Source organism: Falco punctatus (genome assembly GCF_963210335.1).
Source record: "Falco punctatus genome assembly, contig: scaffold_22, whole genome shotgun sequence".
NCBI lineage: Eukaryota > Metazoa > Chordata > Aves > Falconiformes > Falconidae > Falco > Falco punctatus.
Window position 1 is genome coordinate 1,769,570 of NW_027660223.1, and position 20,240 is coordinate 1,789,809.

The window sequence follows — 20,240 nt, forward strand, 5'->3', positions numbered from 1 at the left end:
AGGATGATCAAAAGATGGATATACGTGAAATATCAACAGAAATCCAGTTTACCTTTTGGTTCTTACCTTTATTACCCTTAGAAAATACCTTTGTGATTGAATCATCCTTATATAACTTACTTTGGTGTCTGAGTGAAATGCTGCTCTTACATTTTCTTCATGCCTATTCAAGCACAAGTGTTCACTTTCTTGTTTCAGTGCTTCACAGACTTTATTATCTACTTCACATTGCTCTTCTTCTGTATCTTCATCATCTACATGTTCAAGAAAGACAGAGTTTGTCTTTGACTTTCAAGCCTTGGGTTTTTTTCCTGCTGACAAAGAACTATTATCACTTTCAAAGCCATTACTGAAGCTTGACTTTTTCTCCTTAAGACCACAACTATCTGAGAGAAGCTGAGGTGTCTCTTTTTTCCAGTTTGTCATCTTAGATTCTGCAAAAAGGGAGTCATCATTTCTGTGAAACTTCGCCTGAATCGTGCTTTTCTTGTTCCAACTTTCTTGTTTATCTTGCAAATTATTTAGATTTTGAAAGACAGTTTGCTTTGGTACTGACTTGCAAGATACTTCATTATTCACCGTCTTTGGAGACATGGCAGTTATGTCAAAACAACAAAAGGAGTTATGTAAATGGCAACAGGCATGTTACCAGATGAATGGAGTAATCTGGGAATGTCTGGAAAAGGAACCAAGTCAAGGATGGGCAGGATGGAGGAAGGACTTGGCCAGGGACAAAGGCTTAGGAAGGGATTAATACCTTCATTTTAACAACATGACTTATTTTTTCTGAAGTGACCAAGTGCTGTGTTTTCAAAATGCTACTTTTCTCATTTACTAAAGGAAAAGAATTGTTTAAGAAACTACTTAGCAAATCTACTTTTATATATTAGTATACTATGCAATCTTTTCCAAATAGCTTACTGTTTTTCCTGAACTGCTGGGAAACATTCATTAACAATGTCAAATTTGGCTTCTGCAGCTTCTGTAAATAAATTATTTTTTTTTTTTTTTTTAGAACACTAACGACAACAACAAATCCTTTGGTCACATCAAATCTTGAACACTAAATGTAATCAGGCTGTCCTTTTGATAGTGGTCAGGTGTTGGCTCCATCCTATACTTCTAACTACAAAAACACTCCTCACATATGCAATTCAGTGAGTATTTCACCCCCAAAATACCATGCAGGCACCCTTCTGAAAATTGTTTCCAAAACTATGGTTACATGCATAGCAGTTTTAAAAATCTGGGTTTAGTATTTGTAGTACTTCAGTAAAATTCAGTTATATTTAAGATCGCAGCTTCTGGATGCTTACTTGCAAGTGTGCACAAGGGAAGTAACTGTTAAGAACCCTAGGTTTAATGCATTGATTAGTCCCTGCAAGTACACTTACCAGAATATCCTGAAATTTCAAAAACATGCCCAAAAAATGCATAATTTATATTTAAATCAGTGCAAGAAAATGAAATCATGTTAAAACTAAACATGCTTGCGCCTCCAGTATTGCAGAGTAGGTTGAACTAGAACACCGGTTCCTCATCGCTGCAGAATCCCAGAGCAACAGAACAGATGCTCCAGACATCACTGCAGAAGTTAATAGTTCTTCAGAACACTAGCAAAAAAAGCAGGCCTGAGAGCTTGTAGCTGACAAAAAGAATACTGCCTAAGCATTCAAAAAAAGAGGGAAAACATGCAGTGTGAGATTACATGCAAGCACAGAATGCCACCTCAATAGAAGAAAAAAAGATGACCTATTTGAGTAACTCATCCACTGAGCACTCTTGAGTAACCTGATGAGGAGGAAAGGAGAACTAGGTGATGAAGGCTTTCAGTACCTCTTCATTAAAAAGTGCCCGTTATCAGTTAGGATTCTATCACAAAATTTACAGGAAACATTAACAGTGTTTGGGGAAGAACAGAAAAGATTATATTAGTAACTTATAAACTTAAAATCCGACTCAAATGACCAAGAACAAATAAAACTGTGGTGGTTTATCTCATCGCCTATGGCTCTTTTGCCTCAAATCACAAATCTACTGCATGATCTGCCACAGCTACAGGTCTTTTAGGAAAAACTCACAGCAGAAGAAAGGCTGGCAGGTCAGAGAGTGCTTCTAAGGAGAAAACAATATTGGCTAGAACTGTAGTTTATTTCAATCCCCCAGAAAACTTGCCTTCAGATCACTTATTTTTATAGGACATTTACTGTAAGTACACCATACCTTGGGAGTAAAATCGAGTTCTTCCTCAGAAGTATGCCAACTGACATCGCTCCCCTCTTTCTCCAAGCTTCTTAAAAAGTAAAGCAAAATGAGTACTGTGTCTCTCCAATCATTCCTCAGGTATGTGCTGGGTATGTTTAAAGTCTTACCTGATTGAGTCTCCTTGCGACAAGTCATCTATTGCTGTGCAAACACGAATTGACATGTTGAAATTAGATTTGGCATGCTAAAAATCAACCAGCACATACAAACATTTAACCTGGACAACTCTACATGTCATAGCAGAATGAAACTTTGGGGAGTCAACTTAACGTAAGACACCATGAATGAATGCATGCATTTCCAAACAACTGCTTTTTCAAGTCACACTGAATTGACAAAACAAAAAAGACTAGAGTTATATCTCCTTTGAACTTTTATACCTAAAAGTTTAAGAACTACCTCTAAACTAAAAAAAACCCAGCATAGCATGAATATGCTGTGTTAATAAACAGTTAACAAAATACTGGTGCTTTAGCAAGACAGTAAATAAATGAACTGCTGAAGTACTCCTACTGCACACACAAGCACACACTGTTGACAGAGATTTTACTGGTTTATATACTATACTAGCTGGTGCTCTACCCACTTACAGGTTATCCTGAAAAGGTAAAAAACATCAAAAAGCATAACCAAGATCTAATGCCTATCCTCAGGCAGAAAAATCCCCACCAGTTCTCTATGCTGTACCAAAAAGGGCATTCAACAGGCAAGACAGGCGTAACCAGGGCAATCTATACTACGCTCCAAGCTTTCATCCATGTTAAGACAGCAACTTGCACACAGGATCACAGGATAAATCAGGTCACAAGGGACCTCGGCAAGTCTCTCAGCCAACCACCTCCTCAAAGTGGACTCAGCTCTGAGGTCAGATGAGGCTGCATAGGGCTTTTTCCACTCTGATCTTGAACCATTCAAGGAGGGAGACTGCACAACCTCTCTGTTTTACTGTTCTCACCATGGTGAAGCTGCCCACATTCCATTAGAAATTCTTGTTTCCATTTATGCCTCTTGTACCTTTGCTTCATGTGACGCACCACTGGGAGGCACCTGTCTCTGTCTTCTCCATACACGTACTGGAAGCTGCTACTGGGTCCCCTTCAAAGTCATCTCCTCTCTACACTGAACAAGCCCAGTTCCCCCAGTCTCTCCCCAAAAGGCAAGTAGCCCTGCTCCTGGCAAAGTTTGATGGCCCTCCACTGAACTCGCTCACGGATGAAAGACCACTCTCTCTTGCACTGGGGCCTCAAAATTATACCCAGGGAGCTGGACACAACCCAGGGACTGCCAGGTAGCAGCGTACAATCCCCTTCCTCAGTCCCCTGGCTATGCTGCTCTTCATACAGCCCAGGACACCGTTAACCTTCTCAGCCGGCAGGGCACCCTGCTGGCTCATTCTCAGCTCACTTTCTGCCAAGACCCTCTGGCTATTCCCAGCAAAGCAGCTCTCCAGCCAGGCAGCTCCAGCACGTGCTGTAGCAAACAGTTGTTCCTTTCCATGTGCAGGACTTGGCATCTGCCCTTGTTGAATTCTGTTAAGACAGGCCTGACAGTCCATTTACCCAGCTTGTCAAGATCCCTCTGAATGGCAGCGTGGCCCAGATGCACATGTTGCAAACTCAACGACAGCGCACTCTAGCACACCACTGATGTACTAAAGAAACCTGAACTCTAGGAATCCAGCCTGAAGAGTGCGAAAACCTCTCAATTACCAACAACTAAGATGAAATAAAAGGCCTCTTCAATTCCCAGGACAGAAAGGAAAAAAACCAACAAATAGAACCTCCACATCGTATCCATTTCAGCATTCCTCAATTCCTCGGTAATTAGTTCTCGTTAACTATCATCACAAAATGAAGTTGCTTATAAATAGGAGATTGGCGGCCTTCCATAAAGTTGTATGATGACAGCCAAACCGAGGTCTTAGACAAAATCATTAGAAGGAAAAGAAAACAAAGGGCATATCATGTTGAGTAAGTTATCTGAACTTTTGCTTTCCATGGATAGTAACTTTAAGCAATGATCAAAACCAGTTCCCATTCTCCTTTAAAAAGCAAGAGAGAAAGTTTATGAGATAGTTTTCAGACAGATCTTGATGCCCTACTGTAGAAATGGGATCTAGAAAAGTAGTATCTAGGGATCACTTGTTTCTACTTTAATTGAAGTCCATTTTCATTTTGGAGTAACAGTAAATAATATTAAAAAAAAATGCTCTTCTATCACTAATGACACAAAGCTATCACTCAATTCAGTAATAAAGGACCCATGCAAAACACGCAAACAAAAGCGCCCAAAGCCTGCTCTCAAACCTAATTTATAAAACCAAAACCATCAGAATAGAGACCTCCAAGATAATAAACATCACAGGTGTGTTAGTATTTGTACATCACACAACATGTTCCATAGTTGAAATGCTACTGTATAGAATACCTTTCTTTGGTTTTCCTGTTCTTGATGTCTGGCTAGGAGATTGTGGCATTCCTATATCCGTTTAGGGAAAGGCGTGTCAAGGACAGACCAAACAAGGACACCAGAATAAATGTGAATTCCCAGAAATCTGGAAAACCTAACCAGTACATTAACAAAGCTGTAGCAATGGGAGAATGTACTGTGACCGTCAGCCTACTCTACAGTTACAAGAAGTAGAAGCCAAACCTATCACAACCTACAGAACTCTACTCTTAAGGGACAGTGTCAAACAATGTAACTTAATTTACTTGCTCCATTGTAGAATACCTATATTCCAATATTTTGAAACACCGAAACAGATTCTTGGCAGTTTACTGTACTGCCAACTTTGTATTTCTCTCAGCTTGAATAGTCCTTGCCCAGCACTGACTGCCAATGCAATTCCTTCATATTTGTAGAGTGTTTTATACGTACGGCACACTTAAAATCCCTCCGTCTAAGCATCCCAAAAATCTGTAGGTGCCAACAAACTTTGGAGATACACTAGCCAGCTGTGTCAGATGGTGCCTGATGCAAACACAGCCCCCTCCTACCTCAGTCTGAAGGTAAAAGCCCTGCATATATTGATTTGACCATGCTGAACTGTTCACATAGAGAAGCTATGCCACCAGCCAGAACGCAGGCTTGACAAGCAGTCAGAGTGAATACCCTGTTCCCCCAGGGCTACAGGGCAGGCCACAACTGGACCAGAACGGGTGCACTGACTGGTGTGAGTGTCATGCATGTGTGCTTGTGTGTGTACGCGTGTCTATGTGTTGTGGAAAAGAAGCTTTAGAATACAAATCACCATCCGCCTGCTCTACCCATCCTACTTAGTAAAATTTGATTTTTTATGTCAATGAATGGTGTGGTTGTTATTGCAGCTACCCAACACCAAATGTCTGTGTGACAAGGCCATAACATTTGCCTCAGAGCAACAGGGAGTCCTGCTTATATTGATGTTACCACAAATACATGGAATGGATGTGGCAAGAGGACTCCTATCAAAAACACACATGTAAGAGTTAAAAAAAGGACCTCAAGATTGTTTCTCATTCCTTCTCCATTTCTCAATTTTCTTAAAAGGTGATACAGCAGATATAAAGCACACTGAAGCACTCGTTTCTTTTCCAAGAGCTCTAAGACGAAAAACCAATGGTTTCTGTAGGAACAATACACCAATATGCAGTGCAGCAGCTAAAAAAAGCTGCCACTGAAGACATACTAGAAATCTGAACCCTCGCTTTTTGAAAAAATGCGTAATTACTTTTTGCCAAAGAAATTCCAACTTCAAATCTGAAAAGTCTGTCTTTCGATATGCTAGAGGTGGAAGCCATTCATTTAGAGGTTTTTGCAAGTCTGTCTGCAATCAACAAAAAGGTTCGTGTTCTGACAAAAAGTAAACACTCAAATAAGCATGAGCCAACCTCTTAAATATACCGACTTGCTCACTAGAAGCGAGTATTTTGAAGAATGTTCAACAAGTGCAAAAGGAATAAGGACTACATTGAAGATCCCAGAAAAACAGGAATGAAGAGCAAGATTAAAACAAAGAATTCAAAGTGGGTATTCCTGCGTTGTCTCAAGATCAGTCTAGCTTCTCCTCTAACAGGGGCTTCAAAGCTTTTACTGCAGCCTATCAAAGGGACTCAGGATGCAGGACCTGTGCTTTGTGTGTGCAAGCAAGAGACTGCAGAATCAATGCCACCAAGTGTTCCCTGCATGCTACTAATCCCTCTCACTCAACAGGCCGGGGTCATTTTCTAGGAGACTGAGCACAAGAAGAAAAAGATTCGTACTACTCAAGAAAAACAAGCCCTACTATAAACAGCTTGAGACCACAGCACACTCTTTCTCCTCCCAAGTCCTTAACCCACATAAATATGCTCTTCACACTTACTAGGCCTCTTCAAGTGAGGATTTCCCATAACATTGTGGACTTATGCTAGTAGTATTACTGTTTTCAAGGAACTGAGCAAATTACTTGGTTCAAGAACCCATATTTCCCTGAGGGCATATTAATTTTGGAATCACACAACAGTATTATTCTTCAAGCCACATATTTTAAAATAACCCAGGCCTGTCAGTCATCACAATGTGGTACCACAGCAATTATCTACGTGCACAGGAGGCAGCCACAGAGTGCTGTTTGGGTAAAAGCAACATTTTCTTGATTAAACTACCTGTACCAAGCCCTTTCCAAAAATAAAATAAAATATAAAAACCTCTGCATCTTCCTTCAGTCTATCAAGAAACTTTACACATCGCTGACTAGATCAAAATAACTAGTCCTAAGTCAAAGGAACAAAGTTTGGCTCTAAATTAAATTCCCCTATCTGGGAAAAGTGAATTCGGAAAAATATGTCATGAAATACGAGCAAAACACGGGATATTTAAATAAAAGGAGTAATAAACTGTGTTTGAACACTGTCTGCTGCCCATTTGCCGCAAAGTTCTGATGTAACACCCTTAAAAAAACCAGAAAGGATAGAACTTCCCACTGTAGGGCCTGAGATGTAAAGTACAAGACAGTTCGTTCTATATTAAAAGATTAGTTTTCTAAGATTCCTCTAGGGCTATATGAGCTCATAAGCATAGACTGGATCTTAAAAATTAAGGAGCGGTTGTTTTTTTTTAAATTTAAAATAAACTCACTGAAGGAGCTGATTTTTTGATAACAAGGCAATTCAATTGTTTTTCTGGATCACAGGTTAAAGTGGACCTTTTAACGTTTATTTCATAAAATTACTGGAAGTAAAAGTGTTATTTATTTTTACTGGAAATCAAACTACGTCCATGAAGATACAGTACACACAGAAGTTGCATTGTTGTTTCTAACAAAGTGACTTTTCCAAGACGATTTTTCCTAAGTATGTCTCTACAGCACCTACACAGAAACAATCGTAACTGATGCTAAGAAATAAGATAACTCACTAAAAGCAGCTTAGTGCAGGTGAAACTATTAATATTAAAACACCACTGCACAAACTCAGTGGATATCAACAAGACATGTACAGTCCTGCTAACTCATCTGTTGCTTCCCAACTACAGGAAGATGAACAACTACTCAGGACGAACCTACTGCTTTTGCAATTCGTTTTCACAATCTGAATGGCCATCTACAGGTACAAGTACACACCCCAAAACCAAAACCACTCTCACCTAGTTCCTTCCCTGTCCCCCTTCTCTCTCTGTATGAAAACCTATACAGATGGGCAATCTGGCAGGCAGAACGCAACAACCCGGTAAGTGGGCCCGTAGCACACAAACCGCAGATGCCTTCACCCCTGACAAGAAGCACCTCCAACCAGCAACAAGTCAGCATATTCACAAAGCTTCTTGCGCTACCCCACCTGATGCCTCCACTAAAGTCAACGGCAAACACAGTGAGCGCTGACAACACAAACCCCCTAAAGGAAAGGCCACAGTGATTTTCCTCGTGAGCTCCTGCGTGATTAAAGATCCCACCTCCTCTGTCCACAGCAGGTGCACCCAACGTCAAGCCAGCAGCTCTGGCCCGGTGAGGAATGCCAGGTACTGTGTCGCCTTGTGCACCACCTTCGTCTCTGTCTCCCCGGAATGCGTATGCCACCAGTTGTTTACAAAGACTATATAGGGAAAGAGAAGAAACATATTTGGTAAAAACAACCACATACTTGCTTATACAGTTTAATAGAACAGTTAACAGCCACTTATCCACCCTACACGTATTCATAGCCGTATGAATTCATATACTTGTATGCATTCACTGAGAGTAATACACACAGAACTTACTGCACGACTACTACCTACTTCAATATTCACTACAGTCATGTTCACTCTAGAGGTGCATATCCACACCTACGAAGCTATTAGCTCCCGCTCGGCACAGTATTTTCAGCTTAGCTGTTAAGCACACATAACCACCTTAGAGAAGGGATACGCACAGGTACAAAGCTATCCATAAGAGGGGTGAAACTGCTTAAGACTTTAACAAAAGGGATATGTTAGATCTCTGAAACAAAAGGCTGGTAGTTCCTGCTCATTGTAGTGGAAGTCAGTAAGGACAATGGTGCTGGTCTGAGGAGAGGACTGACATGCATTTCAGTTTGCCACGTTCTACCTCTGGGTAACTGTAGGATACAGACATGTTTTAGAGCTTGTACTGGGCAGGTGCAAGTTTAGCATCAAAACTTGAAATCTACAGACAATTCAGGGTGGAAATTTTCTTCAACATCCAGATTAATACTAGACACAGGGAACGATACGTATCAGAAGACGTCACTGAGCACAGCTTCAGGACAGCTTTCAACACACCATTAAACCGTGCTGCTATTACCAAAAACATTCAAAAGCCACACTGACAGCTGACAACCTATTCTAACAATAAAGTCAAAAATTTACCTAGAATATCCATGAGTAACAGCATAATCCTCAGCTGTCCATCCGTTAGTGTCTTTATGGAAAAGATCAGCACCATATCGAAGAAGAACTTTTATTAAATTAAGCTGTCCACCAGATGCTGCAGTCATAAGTGGGGTTCTGAAACACCAAAAATATGTTATGAAGTAGATCATTTGACACAGACACTGTAATTATTTTTATTCCTATTTGCTCTCAAAAACTACTTTACTCTTTACTGAATGAGCAAAAGAAAAAGCAGTTTTCATTAAATATTAAGAGCAACCATAAAATGCAAGAGGGAGTCAAAACAACCAAACCTTCAATCTTCAGACAAAGCTTCCACATAGACAACACTCACATACAAACTATGCCACTATGCAGGAGATGTTTTTTCACATTGAGGCAGTGCTGCTGAGCTACCAGCATGTTTCCTGCCAGAAGGGCCACCACAGACAATGCCTTCTTGTAATCCTCTACGAGGAAAGCACCCACTGAGGTATGACAACAGCCAAGCGCAGATGTTCTTTCACAAGTCACACAGAAATAGCTGCTATGTGGCTCCCCGGGTTTTTTTCAGAGCTCACTCTCATGCCTCTGATTAATCCAACCTAAAGAATACTAAAGAGACCCATGCAGAGTTTTGACAAACCACTCACCTTTCACAGTGATCTCGAGCATGCACATCAGCTCCTCTCTGCAGAAGAAACTCTGCTATATCTTCATGATGTTCAGAGATAGCAAGAATAAGTGGAGTGTTTCCCTCCTGAAAGGGCAGATAAATACATTTAAAAATAAAAGTAAAAAAAAAAAAACAACCCTACAAGAGGAAGACTAATACAACTTTTTGAAAGAGCTTCTTCAACAAACACAAAAATTTACCTTATTCCGAGCATCAATATTGGCATTATGCTCAAGTAACAGCCCCGCTACAGTTGTATTAGGAGATCGGACAGCAAGGTGAAGGGCAGTGTTGCCGTCAGCATCTGCCAGGTGTGGGTTGGCACCGTGCTCCAGCAGAATAGCTACACATTCTTCTTGCTGGCACTGTACTGCCTGGGAACAACACACAGAAAAGGAAGAACTGCCAGCACTCTGTTACAATTGCCGCAGCTTCCCAATGCTGGAAAATAAGAGCACCTTCAAAGCTGAGCTAACATATGCCTATTCCACGCTGATTACCAGATGCATGCTTCTACGCAGAGCTGTGTAAAGAATCCTACCAGCCACCTCTCATTTAATGCACAGTTGACAAGCCCCACTTGAAAGAGCATAACATATTCCACATACCTTCATCAGCGACGATCTGTTATCACTGTCAGAAAGATTTAGTTTACACTTGTTTTCTACGAGATATGTAACAACATTCACATGGCCATTCGCAGAAGCAAGATGCAGAGGTGTCCTAAAAATTAAACATATTAAATTAGCACAAACAGACAACTAGAGAAATAATTTCAGGCTCTGATAAATTGATATGACCACAAGTTTCACTTTGCACAAAGCAAGCTTAAGAAATGATTTCTCATTCCGTTACCAGTAACAGCAGTTGTGCACCAAACACCCGAGACTGGCCAGCAAAACCCCTCCGCAGCATCTGCTTGGTAAGGTGCCATTTCCTTCACTCTAGAACTTAATCTGCACAGATTCCTGTGCCCAGGCGTTGGTCACTGCCTCCAGCAGGACTACACCTGTGGCACAGCAAAAAAGCTTGGGAATCTGAGAACTATGGCAAGCAACCTTCTAAGTTCTATAATTAGTCATGTGCCAGAAGTATCAGAGATGTAGATGGGCTTTATATAAAGAGTATTAGCGTTTCCCTGCACTTCAAGAATTTCTGCTTTTTCTCTAGCTTGCTTACTACTGCAACAAAACCAAGTACTCACTTGCACCAAAGTGCCCCCCATAACATGCAGCAAACCAGACAGAACACTGTAATCCTGAGTACAGGAAAGTAATACCTGATCCTTCAGATATGTATAACTACGATAGTCATAATAAGCCTACTACAGAGGAAGTCCTCTCCAGGGAGGGAATACTGTGTTTCCATAATACATGACCAGCATAAGAAAATGAAACTCTTTTCTTCAAGTTAAAGCCTTGCCAGAGGGAAAAAAAAAACAAACAACAACAACAACAAAAACCAAAACACTCCTTCAAACCACAGAACATCTTAGGTCTGATGTCAACTAACCAGCCTACTTATACTGAAAGAAATTGCCCAGAAAGTCCTTGCATGTGTTTCCCCCTAAATCAGAGGCACAAATCAGCACAAGCTTCACTCTGTGCAAAAGCAAAGCACCTGCTGCTCTGCAGGACGCCTGTCCCAACAGAGCAGAAGACAAGCTAGAAAATAGCTGGGACCTTCCTCCCTTGAAGGTGATGCAGTAACAATCCCACAGTTCCTCAAGAACTGAGGGGAACACCAGCACTGGTTCTGAACCACATCACTGCAGGTAGGTCCTTCTCTGTATTTAGGAAAGCTCAACTAGTCTTGCAATTGTTTTGGTACCTTGCTGAGACAGGAGCACAACAGCTCCCTGGCTAAGTGGGAATGGAAAGGGAGAGGTACACAAATGCAGTGGCAGGTGATGCAAAAACACAGTAATCTGTAACACAGATACTTGTTACAGGGCAGCTGACATCCTCCTCCACTGCAACAAAGATGAGGATGAGAGAAATACAGAAAACTTCAAAGAATTTGTAATGTCTTGCTACAGACAGGGAACAGACTGGAGCATTGACAGAGGAGTAGCTCAAGAGCAACTACCACCACTTTTTGAGAAATTTCCATGTAAACATGCAGGATCCTTCATCTCTGAAGAAATGACTGACTGAGATTATCTGAAAGCTAACCAGGACTGGTTATGAAGGAGTCCACAATCATCTGAAAGCTGCTACTACCAACCACTAGGAAGCATGACAGACGTGAAGTAGTCACTATCAGCTCTGCAAACAGAAAAGCCTTCAGAAAACTTGTGGACTTGTTGCTGTCCTCCTCAACCAAGCCTCTCAGTCTGTCAACAGGAGATGGCTCTGCTTGGAGCAAGGCCTGCCGTGCTCCACAGAAGATCCACTTCAGGGAACAGGCTGGCAGAGAACACCAGTGTTCAGGGTTGCCTGTCCCTGCAAGAGGCCTCCAGTAACACCGAAGTTCTTCTGCCACCCAGCCCTGGGGACACTGCCCAGATTATGTTCCTGCTCCTGCTGCTACGCTGATCACCTACAGAGTAGAAGAGAACTGCTGATGCTGAGCAGACACGAAACAACCCCACTGGGAAACAGCAGGTTGGCAGTACGCACTTTGAATGGCCCTTGAGCCGACAACCCAGCAGCTACAAGCCAAGCAATGAAAAGCGCTGGAGTTCAGTCTGACAGGCAGCTGACAGGGTAAATCTCCCTTAGCGATGAGCTCTGACCCAGGATCCATGACTAGCTGGCATTGTGCCTACAGTGCTTCCAGCTCTGTGCTGACTTTTGCCCGTCTCTGTCAGTGAGGCTGAGGGTTTTGCTAGCCCACCTCTGAAAGCTGCCTGCTCCTAACTGATGCTGTATCAAGCACACTTTCGGGAGGTCTTATGGGCTACAGGACCCACTTTATGGAAGGAACTTGTATGTGTGATACTTGCCATGCTCCTGGTGCAGGATTTTGCTTTTGGAAATCCTGAGGAGCAAACCTGAGATATTCATACAACCAATGCACACATTTTTGCCGTTACTTTGCATTATTTCCTATTCTACACCTCTATTTCCAATGATACCAAGTCTTCCAACACTATGAAGCCCTGAAATGCAGCTGTATCCAGTGGTCACTCACAACAAACATCACACCCACAAGCACTAAGAGGGCACAGGTGGCCTTGCAACCCTCATGGCTGGTACAGAGGGCAGTGGCTGCAGCAAGCAGGCAGGCTCTGTCCACTGAATTGCTCTCAGCCGCGCTTTTCAGCAGCTTTTCAGCACTGGGCATTATCATGGCAAAGCCACCACAGTGCTCATCATAGTACGCTGCCTTTTCTCCCCTCCCCCCCCCCCCCCCCCCCGGCTTGTTTTTTTTACAGTTTGTGACTTTATTTGTCCTGTTATAACACTGACAATACAATAGCCTGGCACACAGAAGGAAACCTTTCCAGAGGAAACAAAGCTTTCTAGACAAGATGAGCTTGAAACACAAAAACTAGCTCAATTTCATACCAGGGTCTGCTAAGAGCTGGTGACTGACTGATGACTGAATCAGCCACAGTGAATGGGAAGGCAGTAAGAAGAAAAAGAGAGAGACTTTCAGAACTATTTCCATAAATGCCATCGAGCACCTTGACTCTGGCAGCTTAAGTATGCACAAAAGTGCACTCAAGCCACCTTAGCCAGCATCACCCACCCTCCAGCTGCATAAACTAATACTGGCTGGCAACACTCAGGCACACAGCCCACGTGCTGACGGACTGCATTCTTCATTGCTTTTCCTACAAATCTAGACAGTTCCAGGTCTTTTCAGGGCAATAAGCTAGGTGGCTGGCAAAAGTCCAGTCTTCAGAAAAGACAGCCCAGGATGCTGAAGTACTCTGATTAAACCAGCATCTCCTCTGAATGTCATGGATGTTTTGACTCAGTCTTTTCAGAAAAGGCATTAACAGCTCAACACATACAAGACCCAAAACCTTCAGCTGATTCCCTTAGGCTTACGGTGGATCATGAGGAGCTATGCTGCAGCCCACGGCTTCTCCCTAAGATACAACTGCCAAGTACTTGCTGTGCTCGACTCAAAAGCACACATCCTAACACCTGCCAGAAGCAGCAGCTTCCTCTGCATGGCACTGCCCAGATTTTCCAATCCAAGGCACTAATTAGCTGTACCAAGGCCACAGAGCAAACAGCAAAGTAACTGCCACCTAAAATCAGACTGATGTTGCTTTGGCTGCAACATCAGAGTCACAAAAGGCACATCGGGCAACCGTCCACACAGCACCAATACACAGCACATTTACCCTTTCCTAAACGCAGTGCTTACCCCTCTTTTACTCCCAGCTGAGGCAGTGCAGCTTGCTCAGCTCAACTACTAACCCCGCACGCTGAGGCCTCCGAGGTGCATGCACTCTGCCTTCCAAGCCTGCCTGGAGAATGGCCCTGAGGCTCCTTCTGCAACCCGCCCTGGCCAGGCTGCTGCCGGCCCCCTGCCGCTCCTGCGCCCCCAGGCAAGGCAACACCCCCGGGAACGAGGGCACGGAGGGGGCCGGGGCAAGACCGGGACAAGACGGGGGATGCTCGGCCGACTCCAAGGGCTCCTGGCAGCACAGCCCTGGCTCCCCGCCCAGGCTGAGGCTCCCCGCAGCGATGCTGCTGTTGGCTCCCAGCGCCCTTGAGCTGCCGGTGGCTGCAGCTGCACCTGCGGGTGCCGGCGCTGCCCGCAACCCCCCCACACCCCGTCCCAGCACCGCCCGGCGCTGCTGCCCCCCGCCGCTTACCGCTCCGCCGTGTCCCGCTCGTCGATGCCGCATTTCTTCAGTCTCTGCCGCACCTGACCCAGGTCGCCACGGGCGGCCACACGGTGCAGCTTGCCCAGGTCCTTCAGCCGGAGCTCGTAGGCACCGGTGGTGAAGGGCTTGGCGGAGCTGCCGGCCGCTGCCGGCCGCCCCTTCTTCTTCCTCCCGAACCCGAAAAACCTCTTCATCCCGCGGCACGGTCCCGCCTCAGGGAAGAGACGGCGGGAGGCACGCGGCGGGCTGCGGCAGGCCCCAGGCAGAACCGGGGGATCGGGGGTCCCGGGGCTGGGCATCGGGGGATCGGGGGGCCCCCGGGGCAGGGACGGGGGATCGGGGCCCCGGGCAGCGGCCCGGTACGGCTGTCTACAGAGCGAACCACCAGAGGGCGGGAAGCCGAGCGCACAGGCTGCTCCTCAGCGCGGCAGCGGCGGACAGCGCCTCCCTCAGCGCGGGCTCTGCTGGCGGGGGCGGGGTCTACTCCGGCGCGTGTCCAGCGCGAGTGACGTCACTTCCTGCCCCGCGGTGCCCGGCGGCTCCCGCGCGGTGCCCGGCCGCGGCGCTGCCGGGCGGGGCCGGGGGCATCGAGAGGCCCGGCGGGTGGCGGCGGCGCTGCGCCCCCCGCAGAGCACTCGGGCCGCTGTCGGGAAGCCCGGGGGGGTGCCGGCGTACCGGGCAGCAGCAGCTCCCCGCTGGCCCCCGGCGGGGCCCGCGCTGCGAGCACGCTGGGGGGCTCGGTCTAGTTGGTTTTAAAAGAAAATGGCTCAAACTGGGAAAGCGCTTGTCGTTCAGGGCAAGGGCATCTCGTCAGGGAGTTATGGCCAAATCAGCTCTGCGAGCAATTTGCCTCCTAGTTTGTTGAGCAGTCCTGCTTGTGTGCCATCGTTAGCCCTGGGCAAATGGATGCCAAAGGAACGAACAGCAAGGGTTAATATAGCGGGAGGGGGGCGGGGGGGCCCTGTAGGCATCATCTAGTTACCTGCCTTGCCATGACAGGGTCAGAAAGTTACTTTCCAGTAAATGTGGCTGAGCTGGCACTGCCACAAAAGAACACAAACGCGCACTGAGGGTATGGAAACGTGGTCCAGAAATCAAAAGACAGGTCGTGCCTTTGGTATAGATAAGTTGGGAACCATCCTCCGTATTGTACTGCTGCGGTGATGGCACTAAGTAGTTCAGCGTGGTGAAACCTTACTATAAGTACCATATGGTTTTGGGGTGATGTCACAGTCCAGTATACCCTAGATGGTTTGACTCATGGAACACCTTGCCAGCACACTACTTCCTATTAGAAACTGCCTCTTGCCAATGAGTTTGTGAAACATGGGAGAGATGGCAAAGAAAACCTCAATCAGAGAGAGGGACACACTTCACTGTGATTAGCGCTGAAAATATTGATTACAACAGGACAGGAATCTAGTACCACTTTTTAGGGAGGAGATTCAGCCCTTTGAAACACCTTCTTTTTCTTCATCGCTAATAATGGTACAGCTCCTAGAACCTTCATTTTCCTTTCTGGAATGAGCCTTCACAGCTTTATCAAGCCTATTCGCTCTGGCAGTGTTCTCGCCGACCAAAGTGGCTGATGTACAGTCACTTTCCTTAGCTGATCCTCAGTGTATCAGCAGCATTCCGTTATTGCAGACGTGATCTCTAGAAGGAAGAACTATAATAATTATAATAATAATTTTTTTTTTTTTAAAGACTGAAAAAAGACTTTTGCTGAAAACACATCCAAGTAAATTCAGGTTGCAAAACCTGAATTCTATGAGTTTTGGGAAATGGCTATGAGCAGCAGCCATTTCAAGAGTACCTCTGTAATCAGTCTGACCATTTAATGGGGGAATGGAGAGCAAAATGCATTTTTTAATTGAGTGTATTTGTTTTCTTCCAGACATTAGAAGAAAGGCAGGATTTTATTTACAAGGTGGCAATACACAGTAAACACAATCCATCTCTGCTCTTTCCAGGAGGAAGTATTTCTTCTCCAGTGTTTTTTCAAGTGCATGCATGCTCAGCCACAAAAACTTGGGTTTATTACAGGTCACTCCCCAGCCAAGACCAGGAGACTCTACAGTTCCTGTGCAATATTAAATGTTTCAGAATGGTATTACCCTCCCCCCCGTGATTACCCAGTTTTAGTTGGCAGGGACTTGGTAGCTGGCTGGGCTGAAATTCAGTTTCAGGCTTTGAAGATAAGAGGGTGCTGATGGGTCCTGTGGATATAGTATTACGGGCACAACGGGCACTATTTGTTTATTATTAGCCAGAAAGGATGCAAAACTAAAAACTAGAATCTATCACCCAGAGCAACCTCAAAAGCACTTCTGGGAACTCTGCTTCTGGGTCTCCAAGACCAGGAAAGACGGACTGAGTCAGCTACTAGTAAGCAATTAGTTACTGCATTCATTTTTTCTGCATCACCTCACACTGCATTGTGCCCTGGGAAGCAAAGACACCATTCCGAAAAGCAAACCCCCACCTGCCTCCTGCTCAACTCGTGCCTGAGACAGGCTTCAGGGGGTGACCTTGGGCAAGGCCAACTTCATAGAGTTGTTCCAAGTGATGGTTGCGTTACTCCCCTCTCTTCCGAGAGGGAGTAACTGGGAACTCTTCCCAACAGAGCCACTCCAGAACTTACACAAAGATACCCATCTAGCTTTTATTTGCTTCCTCCGTGACCCCCAAACGATAAGGTACTCGCAGCCTGAATGGCAGGGATAACAGAAAACAATGAGTATGTAAGAACCTGACCAGAAGGTGCATGTGGTTCTCCTGGGTATTGGCTCGGTGCCCAGAGAATTTTCTGGGCTCACCTGTTCCAGCAGTTCAGCCTTTTCCTCGTCAAGATGAGCAATGTGCTCTTCCAAGGTGGGATCGTGACTTCAAGTGCTCCTCCCACGTGCTGTGCAAGTCCTTGGATGTCAGAGCCAGCATGTTCTGCTTCTGCATCTGTGAAAGCAACAGTGGCAGAAGAAAAAGCAAGGTGGCCGGAAAAGACAAGAGCGCAGGAGCATGCAGTAACTCACACAGAAACAGGCCTAAGCTCTCCTCCACCCATCCAAGACCTATGGCCAAGGTTGATGTGGAGTGTAAAACACACCTTAGGAACCATAACCAAGAACAGCAGCTGGAGCTGGTGGGAAGAAGGAATACTCTAGAAGTGACAGGATGAGGTTACAACTTTGGGGGATAAGATGACATGCACACACACACACAAAATCACCCTACAGCTTTCCTGCAAAGCTCCTCTGGTTCCCTCTATACTTCAGTTTTCGTAAGAACACTGCAAAACGTGGTGCAAAAGTACAACATTTGCTCCTACTTTCAGCAGCTACAGTCAGATTTCTTCATATAGTTACAGACATTAAGTACCTTAGTTTTCAACTTTTTTTCCAACTCCTTTTGCAAGTGCAGCTTGTCTCTCTCCAGGTCACTGTGGTAGCGTGTAGTAACTTCAAGTGAAGCTTCTGGCATAGATTGCTTTTTAGGTGCATCAGCAAGCTCCTGCTGCAGTTGTCCAACCATGCCCTAAAGAAACAGTTAAATTAGCATGAAGAAAGTTCTAAGAACATGAAATACGCCTTTAACTTATTTTATTATACAATTAGGCCCGTCTTTAGATTGAACCCAAAGGTATGAAATTTTGCCTGCCACCAGCAGGCATCTGCGCAGATGATGAACCTCTTGTCATCTTTCTCAGCTGAGCACCTTCAACTATCAGCAGCTGTTCATGAGGATTTCTGTTTCCTAACACATAAAAAAGGCTCAGGTATTGTTCTTCCTTGAACAATACACAAGCACACACTGCAATCAGGTATTTTTTTCTAACAAAACCCAAAGAAATCTGTTGTGATCTAAGAGCCATAGTATGACTGCAAATATTACTCTGGTGACTGAAGGCAGGACTTCGTATTAGATTGTTCTTTGTTCTGTTTCTTCACTATACAAATACAATTAAATGAATACAAATATATGAAAGCTCTTTTGAGATACACTTTAAGAGTATGTTGAATCACATCCTCTTGTAGTCTTCTTACTGAGCTCGTTTTAGAATAACAACTGCCTTTATACTGATAGATTAGGTTTACAAAATTCTGGATAGCTCATATATATATATATATACACACACACACACACGATCTTCAAAAGGAGCCTGTTATTTTGGTAGTAAGAATACAAAGCAAGTCACAGATTAAAATGATTGACAGTACTGCTGGAGCGTGGCTACATATCATAAAAGAGAAGGGAAAGCTTAAGGTCACTGTCTGACATGAACTTTGAGGAACAGGCAGGCCCCTCAGAATCCTCAAAACACATACAGAAATCAATAGCTGGACATTACTAATACTCTTCAATCTAGATAGCAACTAAAAGAGAAACTGTAGAAGAATGGCTGCAGAAGCGTGGCCTTAGAATCTCTGAAGATCTGCACAATCCAGGCCTGGTATTAGAATAGGCCTGTAATCAGAACTGTGCTGAAGTTGCTGTGCTGAAGTTAACAAGAAAGGTAGCCTTGAGCTATTCTTGAATCCTCAGACCAAGTAATTATGTTGTGCCAACAGGCCGTGGCTGTAACAAGCTACAGCTGCTGGGAAAGCAGGTGCAGGGCCAAGAAAGAGAGGGAGCGGTATGGGAAAATAGGGAGTAACAAACTACAAGGCTGAAGCACAGCAACACAATTAGCTACATGGATAGAATGCTTATTTTAGTCATGATAATTAGGGGTGTGAGAACCGCGCGCATTTAGAGACTACTAACCAATTATATTTCTGCTTTACGAATGTGCATGTGTATCGGTTCTATATAAGTAGTGTTAGAAACTAATAAAGTTGAGCAAGATGCATAACTCATATTGAGCATCTTCTTGACCCCAGCGAACCCTTCTTCCAACAAGAAACTATTTTTTCCCCTCTGTAGAAGCTTCATATAAATCCAACCCCAACCACTTCACTTGTCTGCATCTTCATTTCTCAGCCCTCGTGTATTGGACCGTTCCTGTTTTTATACCACTCTCATTCATGTCATCAGTGCAATATTTATATAAAACCCATCAAATACAAAAACTATTCTATAGGGCATATGTCTTAGGGTTAAGACTTAAGGTTAAATCTTAAGGTTTAAGTCTTAGGGTTAAGTTTTAGGGTGAAGCCCTAGGGTTAAGTTTTAAGGTTAAGACAGGGTTAAGTCTTAGGGTTATGTCTTAAGGTTAAAGTCTTAAGATTAAATCTCAGGGTTAAGTCTTAGGGTGAAGTCTCAAGTATAAGGCTCAATGTTAAGCCTCAGGGATATGTCTTCAGGTTTAGTCTTAAGGTTCAGTCTTAGAGTTAAGTCTTAGGGTTAAGACTCAAGGTTATGTCTTAGGGTTAAGTCTTAAGGTAAAGTTTTAAGGTTAAGTCTTAAGGTTAAGTCTTAGGGTTCAGGCTTAGGTTTAAATTTTAAGGTGAAGTGCGGCAAATGAAGAGACAGGACGCAGCTTGATGCAAGCAAGTTGTCGGTTTATTAGTGATTTTCTCACACTTGTATACATGTCTACCTTCTACATATTACACACCGATTGGTTAAATCTTAAGCGTAAAAAACACGGATTGGTTGATATTTAAGGCACACCGTTAGAACAATAGGAACTTATTAGTTTACCTTGACATAGCAACAATTTCTATTCCCAAATTA

The 20,240-nt window shown here is 44.2% G+C and overlaps 1 protein-coding gene across 2 annotated transcripts; it reads right to left on the reverse strand.

Annotated features, from left to right (window-relative positions):
* Positions 1 to 180: 180 nt before the first annotated feature.
* LOC308057536 (uncharacterized protein) lies at positions 181 to 14,621 on the reverse strand. 2 transcript variants are annotated; one of them, XM_080411622.1, is made up of 6 exons: positions 14,553 to 14,621; positions 9,094 to 10,781; positions 8,179 to 8,318; positions 2,373 to 2,406; positions 2,224 to 2,293; positions 181 to 254 (listed from the first exon to the last, which is right to left on the reverse strand). In XM_080411622.1, exons 2-6 carry the CDS (start codon positions 9,264 to 9,266, stop codon positions 219 to 221), a joined length of 453 nt encoding a protein of 150 aa, XP_080267748.1. In that variant the 5' UTR covers positions 9,267 to 10,781; positions 14,553 to 14,621; the 3' UTR covers positions 181 to 218. The 2 variants fall into 2 exon arrangements, 1 of the variants encoding a protein (XP_080267748.1); XR_013925321.1 differs by lacking the exons at positions 181 to 254; positions 2,224 to 2,293; positions 2,373 to 2,406; positions 14,553 to 14,621 and adding an exon at positions 4,099 to 4,819 and having other exon boundaries at positions 8,179 to 10,803.
* Positions 14,622 to 20,240: the final 5,619 nt, after the last annotated feature.

Bases quoted from the DNA above. Each gene is read 5' to 3' on its own strand.
- LOC308057536 (XM_080411622.1), bottom strand. From the start codon at position 9,266: ATGATCTACTTCATAACATATTTTTGGTGTTTCAGAACCCCACTTATG. The intron at 2,407-8,178 runs GTGGGATCTTTA...GTGTTTGCACAG, and splicing joins ACCTGCTGTGGACAGAGGAG to CAATAGATGACTTGTCGCAA. The intron at 2,294-2,372 runs GTAAGACTTTAA...TTACTTTTTAAG, and splicing joins TCGCAAGGAGACTCAATCAG to AAGCTTGGAGAAAGAGGGGA.